General features: G+C 42.6%; 1 protein-coding gene across 4 annotated transcripts in view; it reads left to right on the top strand.

The window, feature by feature from the left end:
- Window positions 1-20,257, top strand: part of atp11a (ATPase phospholipid transporting 11A) — a 135,162-nt gene that overhangs the window by 100,513 nt on the left and 14,392 nt on the right. For 2 of the 4 annotated variants that reach the window (XM_088330481.1, XM_088330479.1), the window contains exons 22-30: window positions 199-301; window positions 361-506; window positions 578-637; window positions 2,156-2,283; window positions 4,909-5,044; window positions 8,497-8,520; window positions 14,260-14,325; window positions 14,391-14,494; window positions 15,731-15,896. In XM_088330481.1, the coding sequence (XP_088186607.1) occupies window positions 199-301; window positions 361-506; window positions 578-637; window positions 2,156-2,283; window positions 4,909-5,044; window positions 8,497-8,520; window positions 14,260-14,325; window positions 14,391-14,494; window positions 15,731-15,896 (933 nt within the window). Of the gene's footprint in view, window positions 1-198; window positions 302-360; window positions 507-577; window positions 638-2,155; window positions 2,284-4,908; window positions 5,045-8,496; window positions 8,521-14,259; window positions 14,326-14,390; window positions 14,495-15,730; window positions 15,897-18,057; window positions 18,147-20,257 lie in introns of all 4 variants that reach the window. The other 2 variants (XM_088330482.1, XM_088330480.1) reach the window with 2 other exon arrangements.

The raw sequence follows: 20,257 nt of genomic DNA, 5'->3' as shown, positions 1-20,257 counted from the left end.
CGAGAGAGAGAGAAAAATAAATACAAATACAGTGTCTTTGTTCGAGGCACCTGGCTTTGGCAACATCAAGTTGACATATTTCAACCTCCAGCTCGTTTTTCTCTCGCGCTTCACTGAGTGTAGTCTCACGGGCCGGATTCAATCCCCTATCGGGCCTGATCTGGCCCGCGGGCCGCCTGTTTGACACCTGTGCTCTAGATCGTGAAGCTGATCAAGACCTCCAAGGAGCATCCAATCACACTTGCCGTCGGAGATGGAGCAAACGACGTCAGCATGATTCTAGAAGCTCACGTTGGAATAGGTACCAGCACTTTTGTTTTTAATTTGAAGGGATGAAACATCCGGCCTTTGCCCCTTCAGGCATCATGGGTAAAGAAGGACGCCAGGCGGTGAGGAACAGTGACTATGCTATCCCAAAGTTCAAGCACCTGAAGAAGATTCTCCTCGTCCACGGACACTATTATTACATACGTATTTCTGAACTTGTCCAGTACTTCTTTTACAAGGTACAGTCAGATATGAACTTTAGATTTCACGCAAAATGCGACGGACCGACCATATTTATCCTTTCCCACAGAATGTCTGCTTCATCTTCCCGCAGTTCCTATACCAGTTCTTCTGTGGTTTCTCGCAGCAGGTGAAGAGACCCTCACTCGATTGCAGCAAACTGTTCGTCAGGCGTTTTCGTTTCGGTCTCGCGGTTCCAGCTGTGTAGTGAAAGTCCGTTTCTTTTTAGAGAACCGGCTTTTTCGGCTCGACTCATTAAAAAGAGTCGGCTCTCAAACGGCTCACTTGCTTTGATGCATTATATTACAAATGATGATGTTGTATAAAGAAGTTAAGAAAAAAAGGAAGTATAAAAGGAGAAAATAAAAAAAGACGGGTTTGTGGTTATCCCTTTCATCGGTATATTACCAACAATAATTTAATGCAGAAATGAATTAATAATTTGATGATTAAAACTTTTTCGTGGTTTTTTTCTACTTTTTAAAAATTCCTTTTAAAAAAAAATCTCATAGTGTTTATTTTTTCCGAGCTGTTACTTTTTTCTTTTTGTTCTCTATTTACTTTTTTCCTACATTTCTTTCTTTTCTTTTTTTCTGGCTTTTTCCTAAAATTTTCTTTCTTTTTTTCTCTTTTTTTGTTTCTTTTTTTCTCAGCTTTTCACTACTTTTTCATTTTGGTGTTTTTTTTTCTTTTTTGTTCTATTCCCCCCTTCCTTTAAGTCATTTTGTGCATAATTCTACATCATATTTGGTCACTTAGGGTTTTTGTTTTTACTTTTTTAAAAATTCCTTTAAAAAAATCTCATTGTGTTTATTTTTTCCAAGCTGTTACTTTATTCTTTTTGTTCTCTATTCACTTTTTTCCTACATTTCTTTCTTTTCTTTTTTTTTCCGGCTTTTTTCTAAATTTTTCCTTTTGTTTCTGTTTTTCTCAGCTTTTCACTACTTTTTCATTTTGGTATTTTTTTCTTTTTTGTTCTATTCCCCCCTTCCTTTAAGTCATTTTGTGCATAATTGTACGTCATATTTGGTCATGTTGGGATGAAAGAAGCAAAAACAACCCGAAGAGCCGTTTAGAACCCGAAAGAGCCGATTCCTTTGAGTGAGCCGAGCCGAAGAAGCCGGTTCTCGACAAATTCTACTAACTTTACTCAACTTCGTTCCACTTCGACTCAACTTCAAAATACCGCATTTAGAACACAGCGTTAGGGGAACCCGTGTACTTTTACCTTCATGCACTGTAACTTTGACTTAAGTGGCTTCTTAATTAGTAATTTTGATCCCTCATTTTTGTGCGCTGGCTAGATTTTTTTGTGCGCTGAGAATGTGGGAAGCTTAAATGGAGCACTGACTAGAAGCCTTCGAGAGCTAACAGGGAGCTACCTGGACCATATTATACCAATTGCAAGACACGCACCGAAAAACACAAAGGAAAAGCCACAATCGTCTACCTAAAAATAGGCGAAGGCAAAAAAGGAACGCACGCTGTACTTGAGAATGTGTGAGCAGTGCGCAATTGCGCACGCGCGCAGCTTAGAGGGAACACTGGTTGGGACCCATAGATTTTTGAGCATGCGAGTCCCCGGGACCCATCACTTTTCAGAGGTAAAATGAACACTGCACATCAAATGTATCCGTCTTTTTTTCAGCCACTGTATGATACAGCCTACTTGACTCTGTACAACATCAGCTTCACGTCCCTGCCCATTTTGGTCTACAGTCTCATCGAGCAGCACATCAACATGGATATCCTGAAGAAGGACCCGTCTCTGTACAGGTTGACCGAAATAGTTTAGACATGAAAGTAACTGAAACTATGGTAATCTGGAATTGTTTCTGAATGACCTTGGTATACTACTAAAGATTGAAACACTTTATCTGTAACAGCTTACATATATTAAACTACTGTCTATAAATTGACTAGACACCTGATAGAACACGGGCTAAAAACATTGCCATTGACCAAATATTTCAAACTCTGTCTCAAAGTTGTACTGTATAGACCTGTGTTTGTAAACCACTGGGCGGCATAGTCATAAATTGTCATACTGTGCCGGTTTTGGAGAGAACATCGTTGGGCGTCGCCCCAAAAAATACGAAGAGAGGAGATATGACAAAAAGGGAACCTGCTTTATTGCATTCGGGACACGTTCAGAGTTCCAGACGTTCAACATCGGTCTTTATAGTGTTCTCAAATAAAGTTAAGATATAACGTGAAGGTCGTCCGCCCCCGGCAACAACGTCATCCCACGACCTTCATCAGATGCCTACATACTTATCATTAGTTATTATCCACATTCCACAACACCAGGGGGGAATTTTCTAGTGTGTGTGCCTGTGTGGTCTAGCAAAAGCTATCTTTCATGCAAATTCACTTTTAGCGGCGGTGCAACGGCACTGACTGTTTTGCAGATTTTTTTCAATAATAGTAGATTTTTGAATAATACAAATATATATATATATATATATATAAATGAAAACAAAAAACGATATAAAAACATATTTTAAATACAAAACACCAATAAATTAACAAAAACAGAAAACCTGCAGGCAGCACGGCGGCGCAGTGGTTAGCGCTTGTGCGGCACAGTTCATGTCATGGGAACCTGTCGTGGGTTCAAATCCAGCTCCAGACTTTCTGTGCGGAGTTTGTATGTTCTCCCCGTGCTTGCGGGCACTCCGGTTTCCTCCCACATTCCAAAGACATGCATTTCAGGTGAATTGGCCGGTCCAAATTGTCCCTAGGTGTGAATGAGCGAATGAGTTGTCTGTCCCTGTGTGCCCTGCGATTGGCTGGCAACCAGTTCAGGGTGTCCCCTGCCCACTGCCCGATGATTGCTGGGATGGGCTCCAGCCCCCCGCGACCCTACTGAGGATAAGCGGTACGGCTAATGAGATGAGATGAGAAAACCTGCAAGGGTTTGTGCTAAATGATTTAACAACTTAACTTTTAAGTGACTGGGTGTCTTTTTGTGGACAATTAGGCCAATTGATGGCGCTCTAAGCAATTTATTTAAAAGTCCCTTGTTTGCTGTTATCAAAGGGCAGTTTTGGAATAGTCCAAAGCCAGACATGCCTAAGACCGCCTACTCGATTGAATAACATGTTATTACACATTTAATGCTTACACTTTCTATGGCATGATCCTTGTTTGTTTTTTCTTACATATTTCTAGTTCACATTCCAATCTTGTTTTTTAGTTATGCATTTCGATCTATTTCTATATACACCGTATTTTTCCACACTATAAGGCGCACCGGGTTATAGGGCGCACCCCCAAAAAATAGTTTTTGGTCCTATATTTTCCATACATAAGGCGCACCGGATTATAAGGCGCTACAATGGGAACGTGAGATGGTTCAGTCCAACTTATTACCCCATTAACATTCCGAAAGCTTGCAAAGAAGCAAATACGTGTCTCAGACACATACGGAAACAGTGTCCATACGATGTCACCAAACACATTTTTTAGTTTCAATTTTATTTTTTGCTGGCAACTGTGTGGACAGCAAAGTAAGAATTTTATTGTGCAGGTAAACAGGGTTCTTTACCGTGCATATGACGATAAACACTTTGAATTGAATTGAGTTTAAAAATAGACTCATCACAGAAACATCAAGATGGTTCTAAAACAAGATACCGGGAAAATATAAAGCCGCATAGCTCACCTAAGTTGTCTTGCAGCCATCACCTTCAATAATGATACGTAACCATGGTCTTCTTACAACCGTGAGTGTAGTAAATCCAGGAGAGTCAAATATTTACAAATACAGAATAGTAAAACATGTTTTCTCTATGCCGTAGCGTAACCCAACGTGTGATTCATATTCATCTTTTTCGGCCAATTGCAGGCTTTGTTTCGCCCCTTTAGCCTATGCGAGCCTGTAAATGATAAAAAGGATCCGCCCCCTTTACCTCTGAATAACTTAAGCCAATAGCGACTGATTCAAATGATGATTGACACATTGGTTAGGAAATGAAACGCCGGTATATAAATCCCAGCATACACCGCGGACGACTTCGCCTTCGGGGAAAAATCTAGTCGGCGGCTGCTTGCCTTAGTTGCAAGACTTTGCGACTTAATATTGATCCATATATAAGGCGCACTGTATTATAAGGCGCATGGTCAGCTTTTGAAAAAAATAAAGGCTTTTAGGTGCGCCTTATAGTGCGAAAAATACAAGATTTATTTGTATTTAATATGTGACATACAAGTTTATTATATTTTGTTTGCAAATTCATGTCATTGTTTATTCATTTGTTTGTTTAATGTAGTTTTTTCATGGACTTTCCTAAATAAAAGCCAAGGTTCACAGGAGCTACAGCTCTACCAAAGCAAAACTACTGAAATGTTTATTTGCCGATGTGTTGTTTTTAACATGTTATTTCCTTACTTCCACAGGGACATTAATAAGAACTCATTACTACGCTGGCCCAGCTTCATCTACTGGACTGTTTTGGGTGTATATGATGCCGTTGTGATGTTCTTTGGAGCTTATTTCCTCTTCGACAACACCACCTTTACCAGCAATGGACAGGTAGCACCGATGTATTCACCAGCTACACTCTTACCAAGTCTATTGTAGGTCATACTTAGGTTACCAATACCCTCCGTCCGATTAACATCCGCTTATACGAGTTCTGGTCATGAGCACAGCATATATGTACCCAAGATTCAGTGAACTCTATCCACAGTCACTTCATCCAGCTGATCTGGCAGGACTCCGTGACGTTCCTAGGCTAGCCGAGAGACATAGTCTCTCCAGCTTGCACTATGGATATCCTGCCGGAAGGACATACCTGGAACACCTCTTAACTATGGAGTGGTCCAGGAGGCATCTAAACCAGATGCCTAGGCCACCTTAACTGGCTCCTTTCAATGCAGAGGAATAGCAGTTCTTCTCTTAGTCCCTTACGGATGACCAAGCTTCTCATACTATATCTAATGAATAGGGAAAATAGATTTTTAAGATGATATATTTCTCTGGCAGTACTTGATGCGTCACAGTAGCACATACAACAAAACCACTTTGTTAGCCTGTTCACGGTATTTTGCCTTGTATGTTAGCTATTTTGCATCATTCGCATTTAATTTGTATGATAACATAGCAGAAGATCCACTTGTCAATCTCCATCTTCATCTTGTCCTCACCTATAGAAAAAACCCCGAGATACTTGAATCTATCCACTTGGGTTAGGATCTCTTCCCAAACTCGGAGGGGGCATGCGATCCTTTTTTGGCTAAGAACCATGGTCTTTGATCTGGAAGTGTTGCCCCTAATGCAAGTTGCTTCATACTTGGATCTGAACTATTCCAATTTGAGATTTGAGGAAGCCAACAGCACCAGATCATCTTCAAAAAGGGCTGCAATGCTGAGGCTCAAAACCAGACAACCTTTGATGCCTGAGCTGCACCGAAAAAAATCCTGTGAATGGAATCTGTGTCAGAGCCCAGTCTTGGCTGCAAAGATACCTTACTGGAAAACAAATCCAACTAACTGCCAGCGATGCAGACTTAACACCAACACCGGTCGTACAGGAAATAAACGGACTGTACGGTACCCCATACTGTCAAAGCACCGCTCACAGGGATACCTGAATGCTTTCTCCGAGTCCACAAAACACATGTAGCCCAGGTATGAAAACTCCCTGGCTCCCTGAAACACCCTGCAGATGGTGTAGTGCTGGTCCACCGTTCCACGGCCAAGACGAAACCACAATGATTTTCCCGATTCTGAAATTTGACTTACTGACGGGCCCTCCTATCCAGCAGTCCTGAATAGACCTTACCAGTGAGGCTGAGGACTGCTATTAATCTATTGTTAAAATACACCCTCAGGCTCCCCTTAAAGTGGGACCATCACCCCAGTCTACCAGTCCAGAAGGACTGTCCCCTAAGTTTATGCGGTGTTGCCTAAACATGTCAATCCAACTCGAGTCTCGAGACTACTGAAGCCATGCTCCGTCTGGCCAACATGTACTGTGTAGCTGCTCCCTAAGTCCCATATGCCCTATATTATTCTTTTTCAGCTCAATGGCACCCTTTACCTCTGGTGTCAACCAAGGAACCCGACCGCCTTACGGCACAGTTATAACTGCCTGCCTACAAAATGTCCTCATAGTCCACTTGGGCACAATGTTTCGGAGCAGGACGTATATCGGCACCACCCCAAAACATACACAAGAGAGCAGAGAGAGTCGAAATGAGAGGGGAACACGTTTATTTCGTCCAAACATTCAGTCGTGTTCCAACGTTGTCCGGGCGACAGTGGCATTTATACTGTGTTCGGTCAGCGCTGACATGTTGTTTATCTCTAGTCGGGCACTTGATTCGAGTTGCTCTGACCCAGACACATTCTTATCAGTTAAGCAAATAGTTGGAGACGTCCTGACCTGACCAAAGTCCTGTCAGTCACGTACCTTCCAAATATTTCTACTTTCCACAATAAATGTCCTCCACCTCCCCTGTCACATGGAAAAAGTGGGAATTGAAACTCTTTGTGACGTAAAATTCTGTCCCAAAAGACCCTTATCAGGAAGTTTGTCTGCCAGGTTGTTACAGCATCTCAACCCTGCTTCAGAGACAACCACCTGGTGGTGAGCATTTGGCAGCTCTATCCGTCTTTACACCAGAGTATCCAAAATATGCAAAAGGAATTTCGATAGAACGACTTAAAGTCGATTATCGAACTGTAACCTAGGGTGTTCTTGTCCCGAGTGCACTTAAGGACACCCTTATATTTCAACATAGGGTTTGGTGTGGGCAAATTGTGATGAGCACACAAGTTTGGGTGTGAATCTCTCCACTCCAGGTCTCACAGTCCCCTCTTAACATCCATACTCATACTCTGGTTGCTCATCACTCTCCTCAGAACACCCAAAACCTTGCTACCTTCACTCACTCTGTGCAATACCTCGCACTCCATTCCACCAACTGCAGCCACATCACAACCCAAGTACCTAAAACTTTCAACTTCTTCCAGCACCTGTCCATGCAACCCTATTTCTAACGCCATTTCCTACGTGAACATTGAAGTCCCCCAATAAAACTTGAAAGTATCCAGGGGAGGGCGCTCAAGCTCATCCTAGCACTCCAAGAACGGTGGGTACTCTAATCTGCTGTCTGGTGCGAACGCACAGTCAGGACCCATCCCCATAACGCGGAGAGACCGCCGGGACTGTCTCATACCTATTCAAAGAGAATGCGAGAATCGATGACGTCAGAGGGAGATTTCATTTATTGAAGCAACAATTTCAAAAGAAAAAGCAGAAATCTCAAAGTCTCTCCAGATATGAGTGGTTCTTTATAGTTTTAACACAGCATGAACAGTATAGCCCGTCCCCTTTCACGTGTACATGCCACGTGAAAGGGGTTTTGTAATAATCACTTCTTCGGAAATGTTTTTCTCTCAGCTTTCTCAGAAAGGTTTTGGTTCACCTTGCTCCCTGCCAGAATCTCTTGGCAGGACAAACACCAGTCCTTCGTCCAAGGCGATCATTAATAATATTTGCTTGCCAAAAATTTCCCGTAATGTAAGCAGTCTTTAAACCACAACACCCACAACTGAAGATTACCTTCTCATACACTGAGGTGAACCTCACTGTACAGGGGACTAGTATGCCCATCCCTGCTCCAACTCCATATGGGAAGAGACAATCATCAAAACAATTAGCAAGTAAATAAAACCAGAATGTACAAAAACTGATCCAAGGTAAGTGTAGGGAAATTAGAGTGCAGGTATAACGCCATATGGTTGTTATATATCGGATTACACTTAAATGTCACCGCCATGCTTCCTTTCATTCCTGGCTGATGTTACCGTCTTTAACTGCAGTCTTCTTCTAGAGTATTTTTTTGCAACAGTTTATTTTGTCTTCAACTTGCAATCTCTTTTTCAGTTATTATGATTTTCCTTTTTTGCCTTGGTTTTTCTCTTCTCTTACCTTTGTGTTGCTGTTTTTCTTTATGCTTCTCTTTCCCTCCTCCCAGCTAATGACAACCAACACTCAGATGGTAAGCCTGCTCACGTCTCACTGTCACCTATCCCGAAATTCCCAGTTTAACCCGTCTCCCCACCTCATAAGGAACCAAACGTTGCCTAGTCACCTCTCATTTCAAGTCCACCTTTTCATCCTCTCCATAAACACACCAGCATTTGGGTTGTCACACATGTTCATGCTTTATTCTATTATTCCAAACGTTCCCTAGTGCAAGGTGTGCGTGATTTTTAAGTAAAAAATACTATGTGGGTTCATCTATGTTCTCTAGGGCCCAATCAATTGTGCCTATGTGTACTTTAACTTTCACTAAGACAAGAAAGTTTGACCACATGACCCTGATTTGAGCTAACCTGCATTGGCTCCCTGTTAACTTAAGATGTGATTTGAAGGTTCTGTTGGTAGTATACAAAATCATGCATGGACTTGCTCCCTAATATCTTTCAGATTTAATTCCCCCCTATGTTCCGGTCCGGAGCTTTCGCTCTGAAAATGCTGGTGTACTAGTGATCCCAAGAGCCAAGAAGAAATCTGCAGGTTCGAAAGCGTTCTCCATCCGGAATGCTCGGCGCTCTAGTTCGATCTGCAACCTCAGTGGAAATGTTTAAATCTAGGCTTAAAACACACTTGTATTCTAGAATTTATGAATGACCTAGATTTCATGTTGACAATATAAGGGGATGGTGTCATAATAGTCTGTAGTTTGCAATAGTCTTTGATCTGTGCAGCCCTTTGAGACTCTTAGTGATTGAGGGCTATACAAATAAACATGACTTGACTTGACTTTATGGAATTCACAGCATCTGTTGCAGCCTGTGATTCTGTTTTCCATCCTATCGATGTCACTTATGATCATTTTGGTGTTTGCGAATTGTTAACTTGAACCTGTGAATTTGCAAATGAACAAAGTATTGAAATCAGTTGCATCATTAAAACCTTGCCCACCCTCGTGGTAGACAGTACCACCGGCAGGCCCAATTTGGTCCTGATTAATAGGATTATGATTTTTGCTACGTTGGTGTGAAGAAAGTCTGGTTTCATTCCTGAAACAATTCAAAAGTAGATATATTCTGTGTGTCCTTTAATTCACGGTTCATGGTTCACGGACCGCCTTGGTTTTAAAGGCACCGCTGAGGACGAAACCATGCTCCAATGTTGCCATTGATTAGCACCACACTGCCAGCATTGGGGTACCGTATTTTCCGCACTATAGGGCGCACCGGGTTATAGGGCGCACCCCCAAAAAATAGTTTTTGGTCCTATATCTTCCATAGATAAGGCGCACCGGATTATAAGGCGCTACAATGGGAACGTCGACAAAACAGTCAGATGGTTCAGTCCAACTTCTTACCCCTTAACATTCCCAAAGCTTGCAAAGACGCAAATACGTGTCGAGAACACGTGCGGATGCGGTGTCCGTACGATGTCACTCAAATGCATCGTTTCAAATATCATTCGGAAGGTTAAAGTCTTGGGATTCAAGAAATGCCAACCATTCCTTAGTTTCTATTTTCTTTTTCGCTCGCAACTTTACTGTGCATATGACAATAAACACTTGGAATTGAGTTGAATTCACTCAACTCATCACAGCAACATCAAGATGGTTCTAAAACAAGATACCGGGAAAATATAAAGCCGCATAGCTCACCTAAGTTCTCACGTTCAATAATGATACGCAACCATGGTCTTCTTATAACCGTGAGTGTAGTCAATCCAGGAGAGTAAAATATTTACAAATACAGACTAATGAAACATGTTTCTTTATGGCGTCGTTTAGCAAGCTTGCTATTCAGTCATCTTTTTCGGCCAATTGCAGGGTTTGTTTTGGCCCACCAGCCAATCCGAGGCTCTGAATAACTTCAGCCAATAGCGATCGATTTGACGGATGATTGACACATCTTTTTCGGCCAATTGCAGGGTTTGTTTCGGCCCTCTAGCCTATTCGAGGCTCCGAATAACTTTAGCCAATAGCGATCGATTCAAATGATGACTGACACATTGGTTAGCCAATGAAACGCCGGTATATAAATCCCAGCATACACCGCGGACTACTCCACGTTCGGGGGAAAATCGAGTCGGCGGCTGTTGCGTAAGTTGCGAGACCTCGCGATTTAATATTGAGCCATATATAAGGCGCACTGTATTATAAGGCGCACGGTCAGCTTTTGAAAAATTTTAAGACTTTTAGGTGCGCCTTATAGTGCGGAAAATACGGTACATGGTCTGTACTATGTTCTGGATCATGCTGTACCTTGGCATGGTGAGCCATAAAGCGGCTTGCCATACTTTGTCAAAGGCCTTCTTAAATTTCCACGTGATAGACGTTTCTCTGGTGTTGTTAAGACTTCTCGCATAGGATGTGCAAATTACAAATCTGTTCCATGGTGCGCCTTCCCTCCCTGAAACATACCTGTACTCCAGCCCGTGATTCCAGTCTGTTTAGTAGTCCCTTACCTATACCTTTACTTGCATGGCTGATAAGACTGATGGTTATGTAGTTGGTGTATATTTGGGGTTTCCTGTCTTTGGTAGCATAAGGACTAACGATTTTGTCCATGCAAATGATCACAGTCCTGATTACCAGATCTTTTTGCAAACCTTTGTCAAGATGTCTATAGTTTGTTCACCACCATTTCGTATGTGTTCCGATGGGATGCTGTAGATTCCTGGAGACTTTGTTTTTAAGCCTACTTAACTCCTGCCACTTCTTGCTGGACCTTAGTACTGCCTTTGACACTGTGGACCATAATATCTGACTAGACCGGTTAGAAAAATGGATTGGTCTCTCAGGAACCATCCTCTTATGGTTCAGGTCCTACCTCTTAGATACGACGCACTGTGTTAAATATGGTGAAATGACATCTGAGCCGGGCAGTGTAGGAGAAAATGTAGGTTCGATAATCTTTTAAGTCTTCTTTCGTGATTGAATTAAGTACATCGGGAACCAGCCATGAGGGGGAGCCTTTTATTTCGTCATCCCAAAAGAACTCAGAGAACTCCAGACATAACAATGCTTTTATAGCTTCAGTTTGAGTACAACCCAAAAGGCGGCCCTAGTCCTCAGTAATCAACACGGAAGATGCTGTCGTACCCTTATTAGGACATGTTGTTGGCCTCAGTTTGCTCAGAGAGTCCTTGAAGAAGGGCCTTGCAGGTCTCATGCCCTTTTAGGGAAACTCAACTGTCTTGCCAAGGATCTTCTCGAATGATGTCAACATTCCCTCACTACTGTAAGCAATGTAAGCAAGTCTTTCTACATTTCTAAATGTATGCAACTCTATTCTACAAATGAAAGTCTATTTTCCACAACATATCCCCCCTTTGGGAGTTTATACTCCCTCTTTGAATGGAAATTAAAATTGAAAAATCAATACAGGGTAGTGGTAAAATATCTTAAATCATAGCTACACGGACAGAATTATCGGAATCAAAAAATAAAAACAAAATCCTGGCGGTCAGCCTGCTGCGATTATCCCAACTTTTGTTAATCATGTTTCGATAAAAAAAAAAAACCCCAACACTCCAAACATCTGACCCATGCACTAACCCCCCCTTCATTTATCTTTATCCGTACATACTGGATTATACACGTAGACCGTCGACGGTTGATCGGTACGTGATAAAGGTAAATGAATAATTGAACTGATAAGTGATAACAAATTTTGGTAACAGTCGTTGATACATTTCAAGATGAGTGCATGACTGGACAGTGATACAGTGTACACATTGGCCTTTGGCCTGACCCCCGTGAACAATTTGAAGACCATGCATTGTCGTATTCGTCAACGGGTGTCGTGAAGTCAGATGTTGGAGTGAGTGTTCATCCCAGCAGGAATCACGCGCAGTTTCCATGCAGCCCAAAACCCGGAAGCGACGATGCATCCTGACCATCCTAGACAGCAGCATACTCCCCGGCAGTGTGACATACCAACAAGAGAATCACAATTAGAAAACAACATATTTGTAGCTTTTTTTTTTTTTTTAGCTATTTTCCACAACAGCAGCACGGCGGAGCAGTGGTTAGCGCGTGTGCGGCACGGTTCTAATGTCTTGGGAACCTCCTGTGTGGGTTCAAATCCAGCTACCGGACTTACTGTGCGGAGTTTGTATGTTCTCCCCGTGCTTGCGTGGGTTTCCTCCAGGCACTCCGGTTTTCTCCCACATTCCAAAGACATGCATTTCAGGTGGATTGGCCGGTCCAAATTGTCACTAGGTGTGAATGAGCGGGCGAGTTGTCTGTCCCTGTGTGCCCTGCGATTGGCTGGCAACCAGTTCAGGGTGTCCCCTGCCCACTGCCCGATGATTGCTGGGATGGGCTCCAGCACCCCCGCAACCCTACTGAGGATGAGCGGTGCAGTTGATGAGATGAGATGAGATGAGACATCTGAGGCCTTTGTTTTTACCTGTGGTGTTCCGCAGGGTTCAGTACTTGGCCCCCTTCTTTTCAGCATTGACATGCTTCCCTTAGGTGATACTATTCGCAAGTATAATATCAGTTTCCGTTGCTACGCAGATGACACTCAACTATAGCTTCCGATGGAGGAATCTGCCCCTGCAGCATCATACGGGTTATACAAATAAACATGACTTGACTTCTTAGGGAGGATAGGGAAGTTGTCGTTTTCCCCTGGGCCAGAATTTGTAAGGACCTCAGGGTATCCCTGTGTCCGGTGGTTGAAGACTTGGGAGACGTATTCTGTCCATCTTTTCATGATCTCTTTTTCCACTTTTAAGCTATTCCCTGCTCCATTACTCAGCGCTATTCTGTTGTTTTTGATGTGCAGTGACGTGAAGTGTTTGAAAAGTTCCTTTGCACCTTTGATTTTGTTGTTTATGTTTTTTTTTCCACTTACTGATATTGACTATAAGACAGGGGTGTCAAACTCATTTTACCTCGGGGGCCACACGATAGAACAAACATTCTTTCGGGGGCCGGACTAGAATATTAGAGAGAAACAAAAAGGGAGAAAGAAAAAGAGAGAAAGAAATAAGACAAAGTGAAAGGGAGAAGGAGAGAGAAGAGAGAGGGAGAGAGAATGTGAGAAACAAAAAAGATATAAAGACAAATAGTGAGAGAGGGGGAAAGAAAGAGAGAGAAAGAATGATATCCAAAGATAAATAGAAAGAGAGAAAGAGGGAAGGAGAGAAAAGAGAGGGAGAGAAAGAGAATGGGAGAAGGAGAGAAGGGGAAAGCAGGAGAGAGCAAAAGGAAAAATGGAATAGAGAGCAAAAGAAGGTAAAAAGACACAGAGAGAGAAAGAGACAAAGAGAAACAAAGAAAAAGAGACACAGAAAGTGAAAGAGAGAGAGACACAGAGTGAGAGAAAAAGGGAGGAAAAGAGAGAGAGAGAGAAAGAAATAGATTCAAGTACACCGTCTTTGTGAGACGCACCTGGTTTTGGCAACATCAAGTGGACATATTTAGACCTGCAGCTCGTTTTTCTCTTGCGCTTCTCTGAGCGTTGTCTCACGGGCCGGATTTAATCCCTTAACGGGCCTGATCTGGCCCCCGGGCCGCATGTTTGACACCCCTGCTATAAGACATTGGTGTTAATTGATTAACAGATTCATAATGCTTATGTTCTTCTTTAGGACAACTGCTCAAGTTAAACTCACTCCAGGAGTTCTTCCTTTCTCTGCATTACGTTCCTGTCTGTTCCTTCATCACGTTCTTCACTTTTTAGATCGTTTTACTTGACAGTGTTCGTTTCGTCCAATTTAAAATCATTTGAGAAACAACTTTTATCTCCTGCAGATGTTTGGAAACTGGACCTTTGGGAGTCTGGTGTTTACCGTGCTGGTCTTCACAGTTACGTTCAAGGTAATGGAATGCACACTAAAGTGAGCGCCCCCTCACTGGTTTTGAGATGTTTGGTCTGCTTCCAGTTGGCCCTGGACACACATTACTGGACCTGGATCAACCACTTTGTAATCTGGGGCTCGCTCATCTTCTTCGTGGTGTTCTCTCTGCTGTGGGGAGGAATCATCTGGTAGGCTGAGTACCGTAAATTCCGGACTATAAGCCGCTACATTTTTCCCAAACGTTCAACCCTGCGGCTTATTCAGTGATGCGGCCAATTGATGTCATTTTTCTTACGGCCGCCAGCGGCGCTCGAGTACAAAAGGTAAGATTTAGACCGGTGGAATATATGCGCGGAGGAAGACTGCAACTTCTTAGCTTGTGCACAATTCAACTTAGCGTAGACATATCCTCACCATGTAAATTGCAATAAGAAAGTCACATGACGCAGCTTTCAAGCTAAAAGCAATCGAGCAGTCCGATAAAGAAGGAAACAGGGCTACTGCACGTCAACTTTACTTTGCGAGCGTGTTGCTAGCGTGTTTTTGAATAAGGGAGCGTGGGACAACGTCTATAAGACAATGTCTCTTTCCCATACCGGGGAAGACGACTTTGATGACGTCAGTAATAAGGAGGAAGATGAGGACGGTTTACCGTGATTTCTACAAGTACCGTATATCTTTTTTAACAGACCCGTCTACCGTGTTGCGAGCGTGTTCCTAGTAGCGTTTTGCTACCCTTCACAGGCACGGTTTGGGATGAAAGTTATAATATTATTATTAAAACTTTTGAAAACTATACCTTCTTTCTTTGTAAATATGTGTAACCATGTATAATATGTATTTGCAACTGTATATTTTTGTAATGTATTTATTTTAGAGACTTATTCTGATATGTTTTCCACGGGCGAATCAAAAAAGAAGGGGCAAAAACAACGGGGGCTGACGGGAAGTGGAGTAAAGGTGAGACGTGTTTGTGGACCTAGCGGACAATACTGGATATATATTTTTCCCACCCCTACCTTTGGAAATATACATTTTTTTTCCTTGGATTACTATCAACGGGACCCGGGCTCAGCAGGTCTGCATCAAACCTTAAGTACCGGTATCATTTTGGTTTGAACAATTTTATTGACACTATTTAACAGCAAAAAAAACAATGTGAGGTTCGAACATTTTTTCTCAACAATCTTCAATGTCGGGTTTGGGTAAATTTTGTGATTGCGTTACATATTCTAATGTGGGCACATGCGGCTTATGTACAGGTGCGGCTTGTGTACTCGGTTATCCTCTTAAAATGTGGTGGGTGCGGCTTATAATCAGGTGCATAGTCCGGAATTTACGGTACATATTTCCTCCCCGTTCTCCTTTCGGTATGGTTCGTTGTCTCTGACCAGACGTTGTCCCGACATGTCTTGTGTCCACAGGCCCTTCCTCAACTACCAAAGGATGTACTATGTATTCATGCAGATGTTGTCCAGTGGTCCTGCCTGGCTTAGCATAGTTCTGCTTGTTAATGCCAGTCTCCTACCAGATGTTCTCAAGAAGGTCATTTGGAGGGCTCTGTGGCCCACTACAAGTGAACGTATACAGGTAAGTGCTTGTCTTTTGCCCAATTTAGCTGTTAGCTCATTGTTTCATTGAGAAATCTCTGCCGGACTGAAACATTTCGGTTCCTAACTGTGGGTCTGCAGATGTATGCAAGACTCGGATATGTTCCTGCTCTGGTGGATGTAAGTTAGTCAGTCCGTCAGTGTCTCTTGTGTGGATTTCCTTACTGTTTTACTTAATTTCAGATTGGGAGATTATAATCTAAGGTTGGATGCATAGGGGAGGTTGGAACGAAAACTGTTTTTGTGATATTTTCTCAATCTTTGCAGCTCTATTGACCTGAGTTGAAAATGTCTTCTGACTGTGTGTGATCTAGATTTTCTCGTCTCTTTACTTGTGGAGAGTTCTTCAACCTGATCCTAAATGTTTCCTTGACCCACCTTTTGTTTTAACGACTGTTACTGTAAATCTCTTGATTGCTCTGACGTACAGTGTCCTAAATAAGTATTTGCCCCCTTCCTGATTTCTGTTATTTTTTGCATATTCATCACCCACAAATGTTTCAGATTCAGATATACTTTATTGTAATTCTTGTACACGTGTTATTTTATTAATCATTATAATGAGAGCGGCGGAGACCAGGCTGTTACAAATCTCCTCCTCACTCTGAAGAAAATCTCCGAAGCCTCCCTTCTAATATTAAGGTTCTTGGTGAAAAACAACCTGAGTTATGGCATGCACAGGTCAGGGTGCACCCACTGGAATGTGAAACAGACAGAAACAAAAAACAACTCATGGCCTTGAAGAACAGCTTACGGCTGAAAACTATACAAAAAGGGCTGAGAACACTTATAACATATTAATGTCAACTGTAGGATAAATATATGTATATAATTCCAACAGGAGGGGATTCCCAGCCCCCTCGCTCAACCCAACTGAGGTGTTGGGAGTCATTAGGTGACCAAAACCCCTAATGTCGAGGGAGGCAATGGGTACCAATGTTGTAAGTCTTCGGTATGACTCGGGTGAGGCTTGAACCACAACCTCCCAGTCTCGGGGCAGGCGCCATACCCCCAAGGAGCTGGTAATAAAATATATTATATTACTATATTACAATTATAGCTATGTATAATATTATACAGTAGTGCAAAGAGTGCAAGAAGAACAGCTAACCAGATGTGCAAAATGGGCAGTCAGGTAAACAAGTCACTATACAATAACAATAACACTGGAGTACGATAGTGCAGAGGAGAACAGATGTGGCTAGGTATAAGAAAACTGCCAGTAGTGCAATGGAGTGGAGGCTAGCAGAGTGAACAGTCCATGGTTGGGGTGAGAGGGGTCCCTAATGATGTTCTTGGCTCGGGATAGGCAGCGCTTCTGGCCAATGTCCTGAAACCAATTTTAAAATTACACAGTCGACTCTAGGAAATACAAAAATGCAGTTTGGAAAATGTTGATTTGATCGATTAAGGCACAAAAGAGAATCGAAACCTGATGTGAAAAAGTGATGCTAACTGAAGCTAATAGCGAGTTGAGCCACTTTTGGCAGCGATAACAGAAATCAGACGTTTACGGTAATTGGTAATTAGTCTTTGACAACGCTTTGAAGGAATTTTGGCCCACTCTTCTTTGCAAAATTGTTTCAAATACAGTGGAACCTCGGTTCTCGACCATAATCCGTTCCAGAACCCTGTTCGAAAACAGATTTGTTCGATCGCCGAAATCATTTTTCCCATTATAAATAATGTAAATCGTTTGAATCCGTTCCAACACCCTGAATGTTTACCACGAACGTAAACATAAAGCTAACCCAGGCTAATCGTACGTCCGCGTTATCGTAATCTTCCGTATGAGCCAGTGAATATCTTTTGCATGAAATGTAATTTGTATTCGATTGTATAAAATCCTTTATAGTCAATTGTATTGAATCCTTCAATGGCTAAAAATGAACCAAAACGAAGGTTCTGGAGTGGCCAAGTCCTTGGGTCGGCGATTTTAAAATTTGTTTTCTGATCTAAAACCTTTATGAGTGATAAATATGCAAAAAACACCGAAACCGGGAAGGCGGCAATGACTTTTTCACTGCACTGTCTCTTCGGAGATGAAACTTTCTGACCGTCTCTTGTTTTCCTCACCATCCACTTCTTTCCCTGTTCCTCCACCCTCCCCTTCCCCCCTGCGATTCCGTTCCCCCCGGCAGATGCGACACCGGTGCCTTGCCTCTCAGCCTTCCACCATTTTTATGCTGTCTCAGACCTCCAGCAGAATCAGTTTCTAACCCTTCCCGAGGTGACCCGTCCGTTTCTTCTCCTTTCCCGTTCCCTGCCTCGTTCCTTTCCATGTTCCCGTCTGCACGAAACTCAATGCGAGAGGACTTTGTGTGTGTGCAGCATGTGAGGGATAATAGAGCTTGCTTCAGTTCTCACTCGTTGCTCCAGGGGCACAGGTGTCAAACAGGCGGCCCGCGGGCCGGATCAGGCCCGCTAAGGGATTGAATCCGGCCCGCGGGACAACACTCAGAGAAGCGCAAGGGAAAAACGAGCTGCAGGTTGAAATATGTCGACTTGATGTTGCCAAAGCCAGGTGCCTCGGACAAAGACACTGTACTTGTATTTCTCTCTCTCTCTCGCTCTTTCTCTCTCTCTTTCTCTCTTTCTCTCTTTCTCTCTTTCTCTCTTTCTCTCTTTCTCTCTTTCTCTCTTTTTCTCTTTCTCTTTTTCTCTTCCTCTCTTCCTCTCTTTCCCTCTCTCTCTCTCTTTCTCTTTCTCTCTTTCTCTCTTTCTCTTTCTCTTTCTCTTTCTCTTTCTCGCTCTCTTTTACTCGTTCTCTTTCTCTATCTCTTTCATTCTTTCTTTTTCTCTTTCTCTTTCTCGTTCTCTTTTTTTTCTCTCTCTCCCTCTTTCTCTTTGTCTCTCTCTTTCTCCCTCTCTTTCTCCCTCTCTTTCTCTCTCTATTTCTCTCTCTCTTTCTCTCTCTCTTTCTCTCTCTCTTTCTCTTTCTCTCTCTCTTTCTCTCTCTCTTCCTTGTTCTCTTTCTCTTTCTCTTTTTTTCTCCTCTTTTTCTCTTTCTCTTTCTAATTCCTCTCTCTCTCTCTCTCTCTCTCTCTCTCTCTCTCTCTCTCTCTCTCTCTCTATCTCTCCCTCTCTCCTCTTTCCACCCCTTTTCTCTCACTCTGTGTCTGTGTCTCTCCTTTTCTCTTCCTTTGTTGCTCTTTGTCTCTTTCTCTCTGTGTCTTTTTAACTTCTTTTGCTCTAACTTCCTTTTTTCCTTTTCTCTCTTTTCTCTTTCTCTCTTCCTACCCTTTGTGCTTTCTTTTCTCTTTTCTCTCGTTTTGTCTTTCTATTTCTTTGGATACTTTGGATTTCTTTCTTCCTCTCCCTTTCTTTTCCCACTCTCTCACGACTTTTTATCTCTTTTGTTTCTCACGCTCTCTCCCTCTCTCTCTTTTTCTTTCTTTGTCCAGGCCTAGGTTTTCTCCAAACTCATGCAGCCCTCATTTCTCTCTCTCTCTCTCTCTCTCTCTCTCTCTCTCTCTCTCTCTCTCTCTCTCTCTCTCTCTCTCTCTCTCTCTCTCTCTCTCTCTCTCTCTCTCTCTCTTTCTTTCTTTTCCACCCCTTTTTTCCCACTCGTTCTCTTTCACTCTCTGTGTCTCTCTTTTTCTCTTTGTTGCTCTTTGTCTCTTTCCCTCTCTGTGTCTCTTAACCTCTTTTGCTCTAACTTCCTTTTTTTCTTTTCTCTTTCTCTTTTTCCTACCCTTTGCGCTTTCGCTTCTCTTTTCTCTCCTTCTGTCTTTCTATTTCTCTTTGGATTTTTTTTCTTCCTCTCCCTTTCTTTTCCCCCCTCTCTCACGACTTTTTATCCTTTCTTTCTCACGCTCTCTCCCTCTCTTTTTCTTTCTTTGTCCCGCCCTCTCTCCTTTTCCCTCCCTCTTTCTCTTATTTCTTTATCTCTCTTTCTCTTTAATCTACTAGTCCGGCCCCTGACAGAATGTTTGTTCTATCGTGTGGCCCCTGAGTTCAAATGAGTTTGACACCCCTGCTCCAGGGGCTAGCCGTCACACAAGCCTAAAGGGTTTCGTATGGTAAAGTCTGACTTGCTGTGTTTTCGTGGAACATAGTGGTTGAGTGGTTCTGTGACATCCATTCATTTGACTTCAAGTGTGCATGCATGGGGTTTGGCTGCTGGGCTAGTTTATGGCGAGTATCTCTGGGGCCCTCTGGTGGCCGAGTATAGAACTTACCAAGAAATCAATGAGACTGAACAATCATGTTTTCACTTGCATGGTTTTGTTGGATTGGAAAAAAAAAGTGGGGATGTTATGATATACAAATGCCAAGATAGTATTATCGCATCAAAATCTCTCAATTTATTGTATTGTATTCGTTTATTCAGCCAGTATA

The sequence above is a fragment of the Urocampus carinirostris genome, chromosome 3, assembly GCF_059441175.1.
Source record: "Urocampus carinirostris isolate Australia breed hairy pipefish chromosome 3, RoL_Ucar_1.0, whole genome shotgun sequence".
Lineage (NCBI taxonomy): Eukaryota > Metazoa > Chordata > Actinopteri > Syngnathiformes > Syngnathidae > Urocampus > Urocampus carinirostris.
This window is presented reverse-complemented; position numbering and strand designations above follow the sequence as displayed.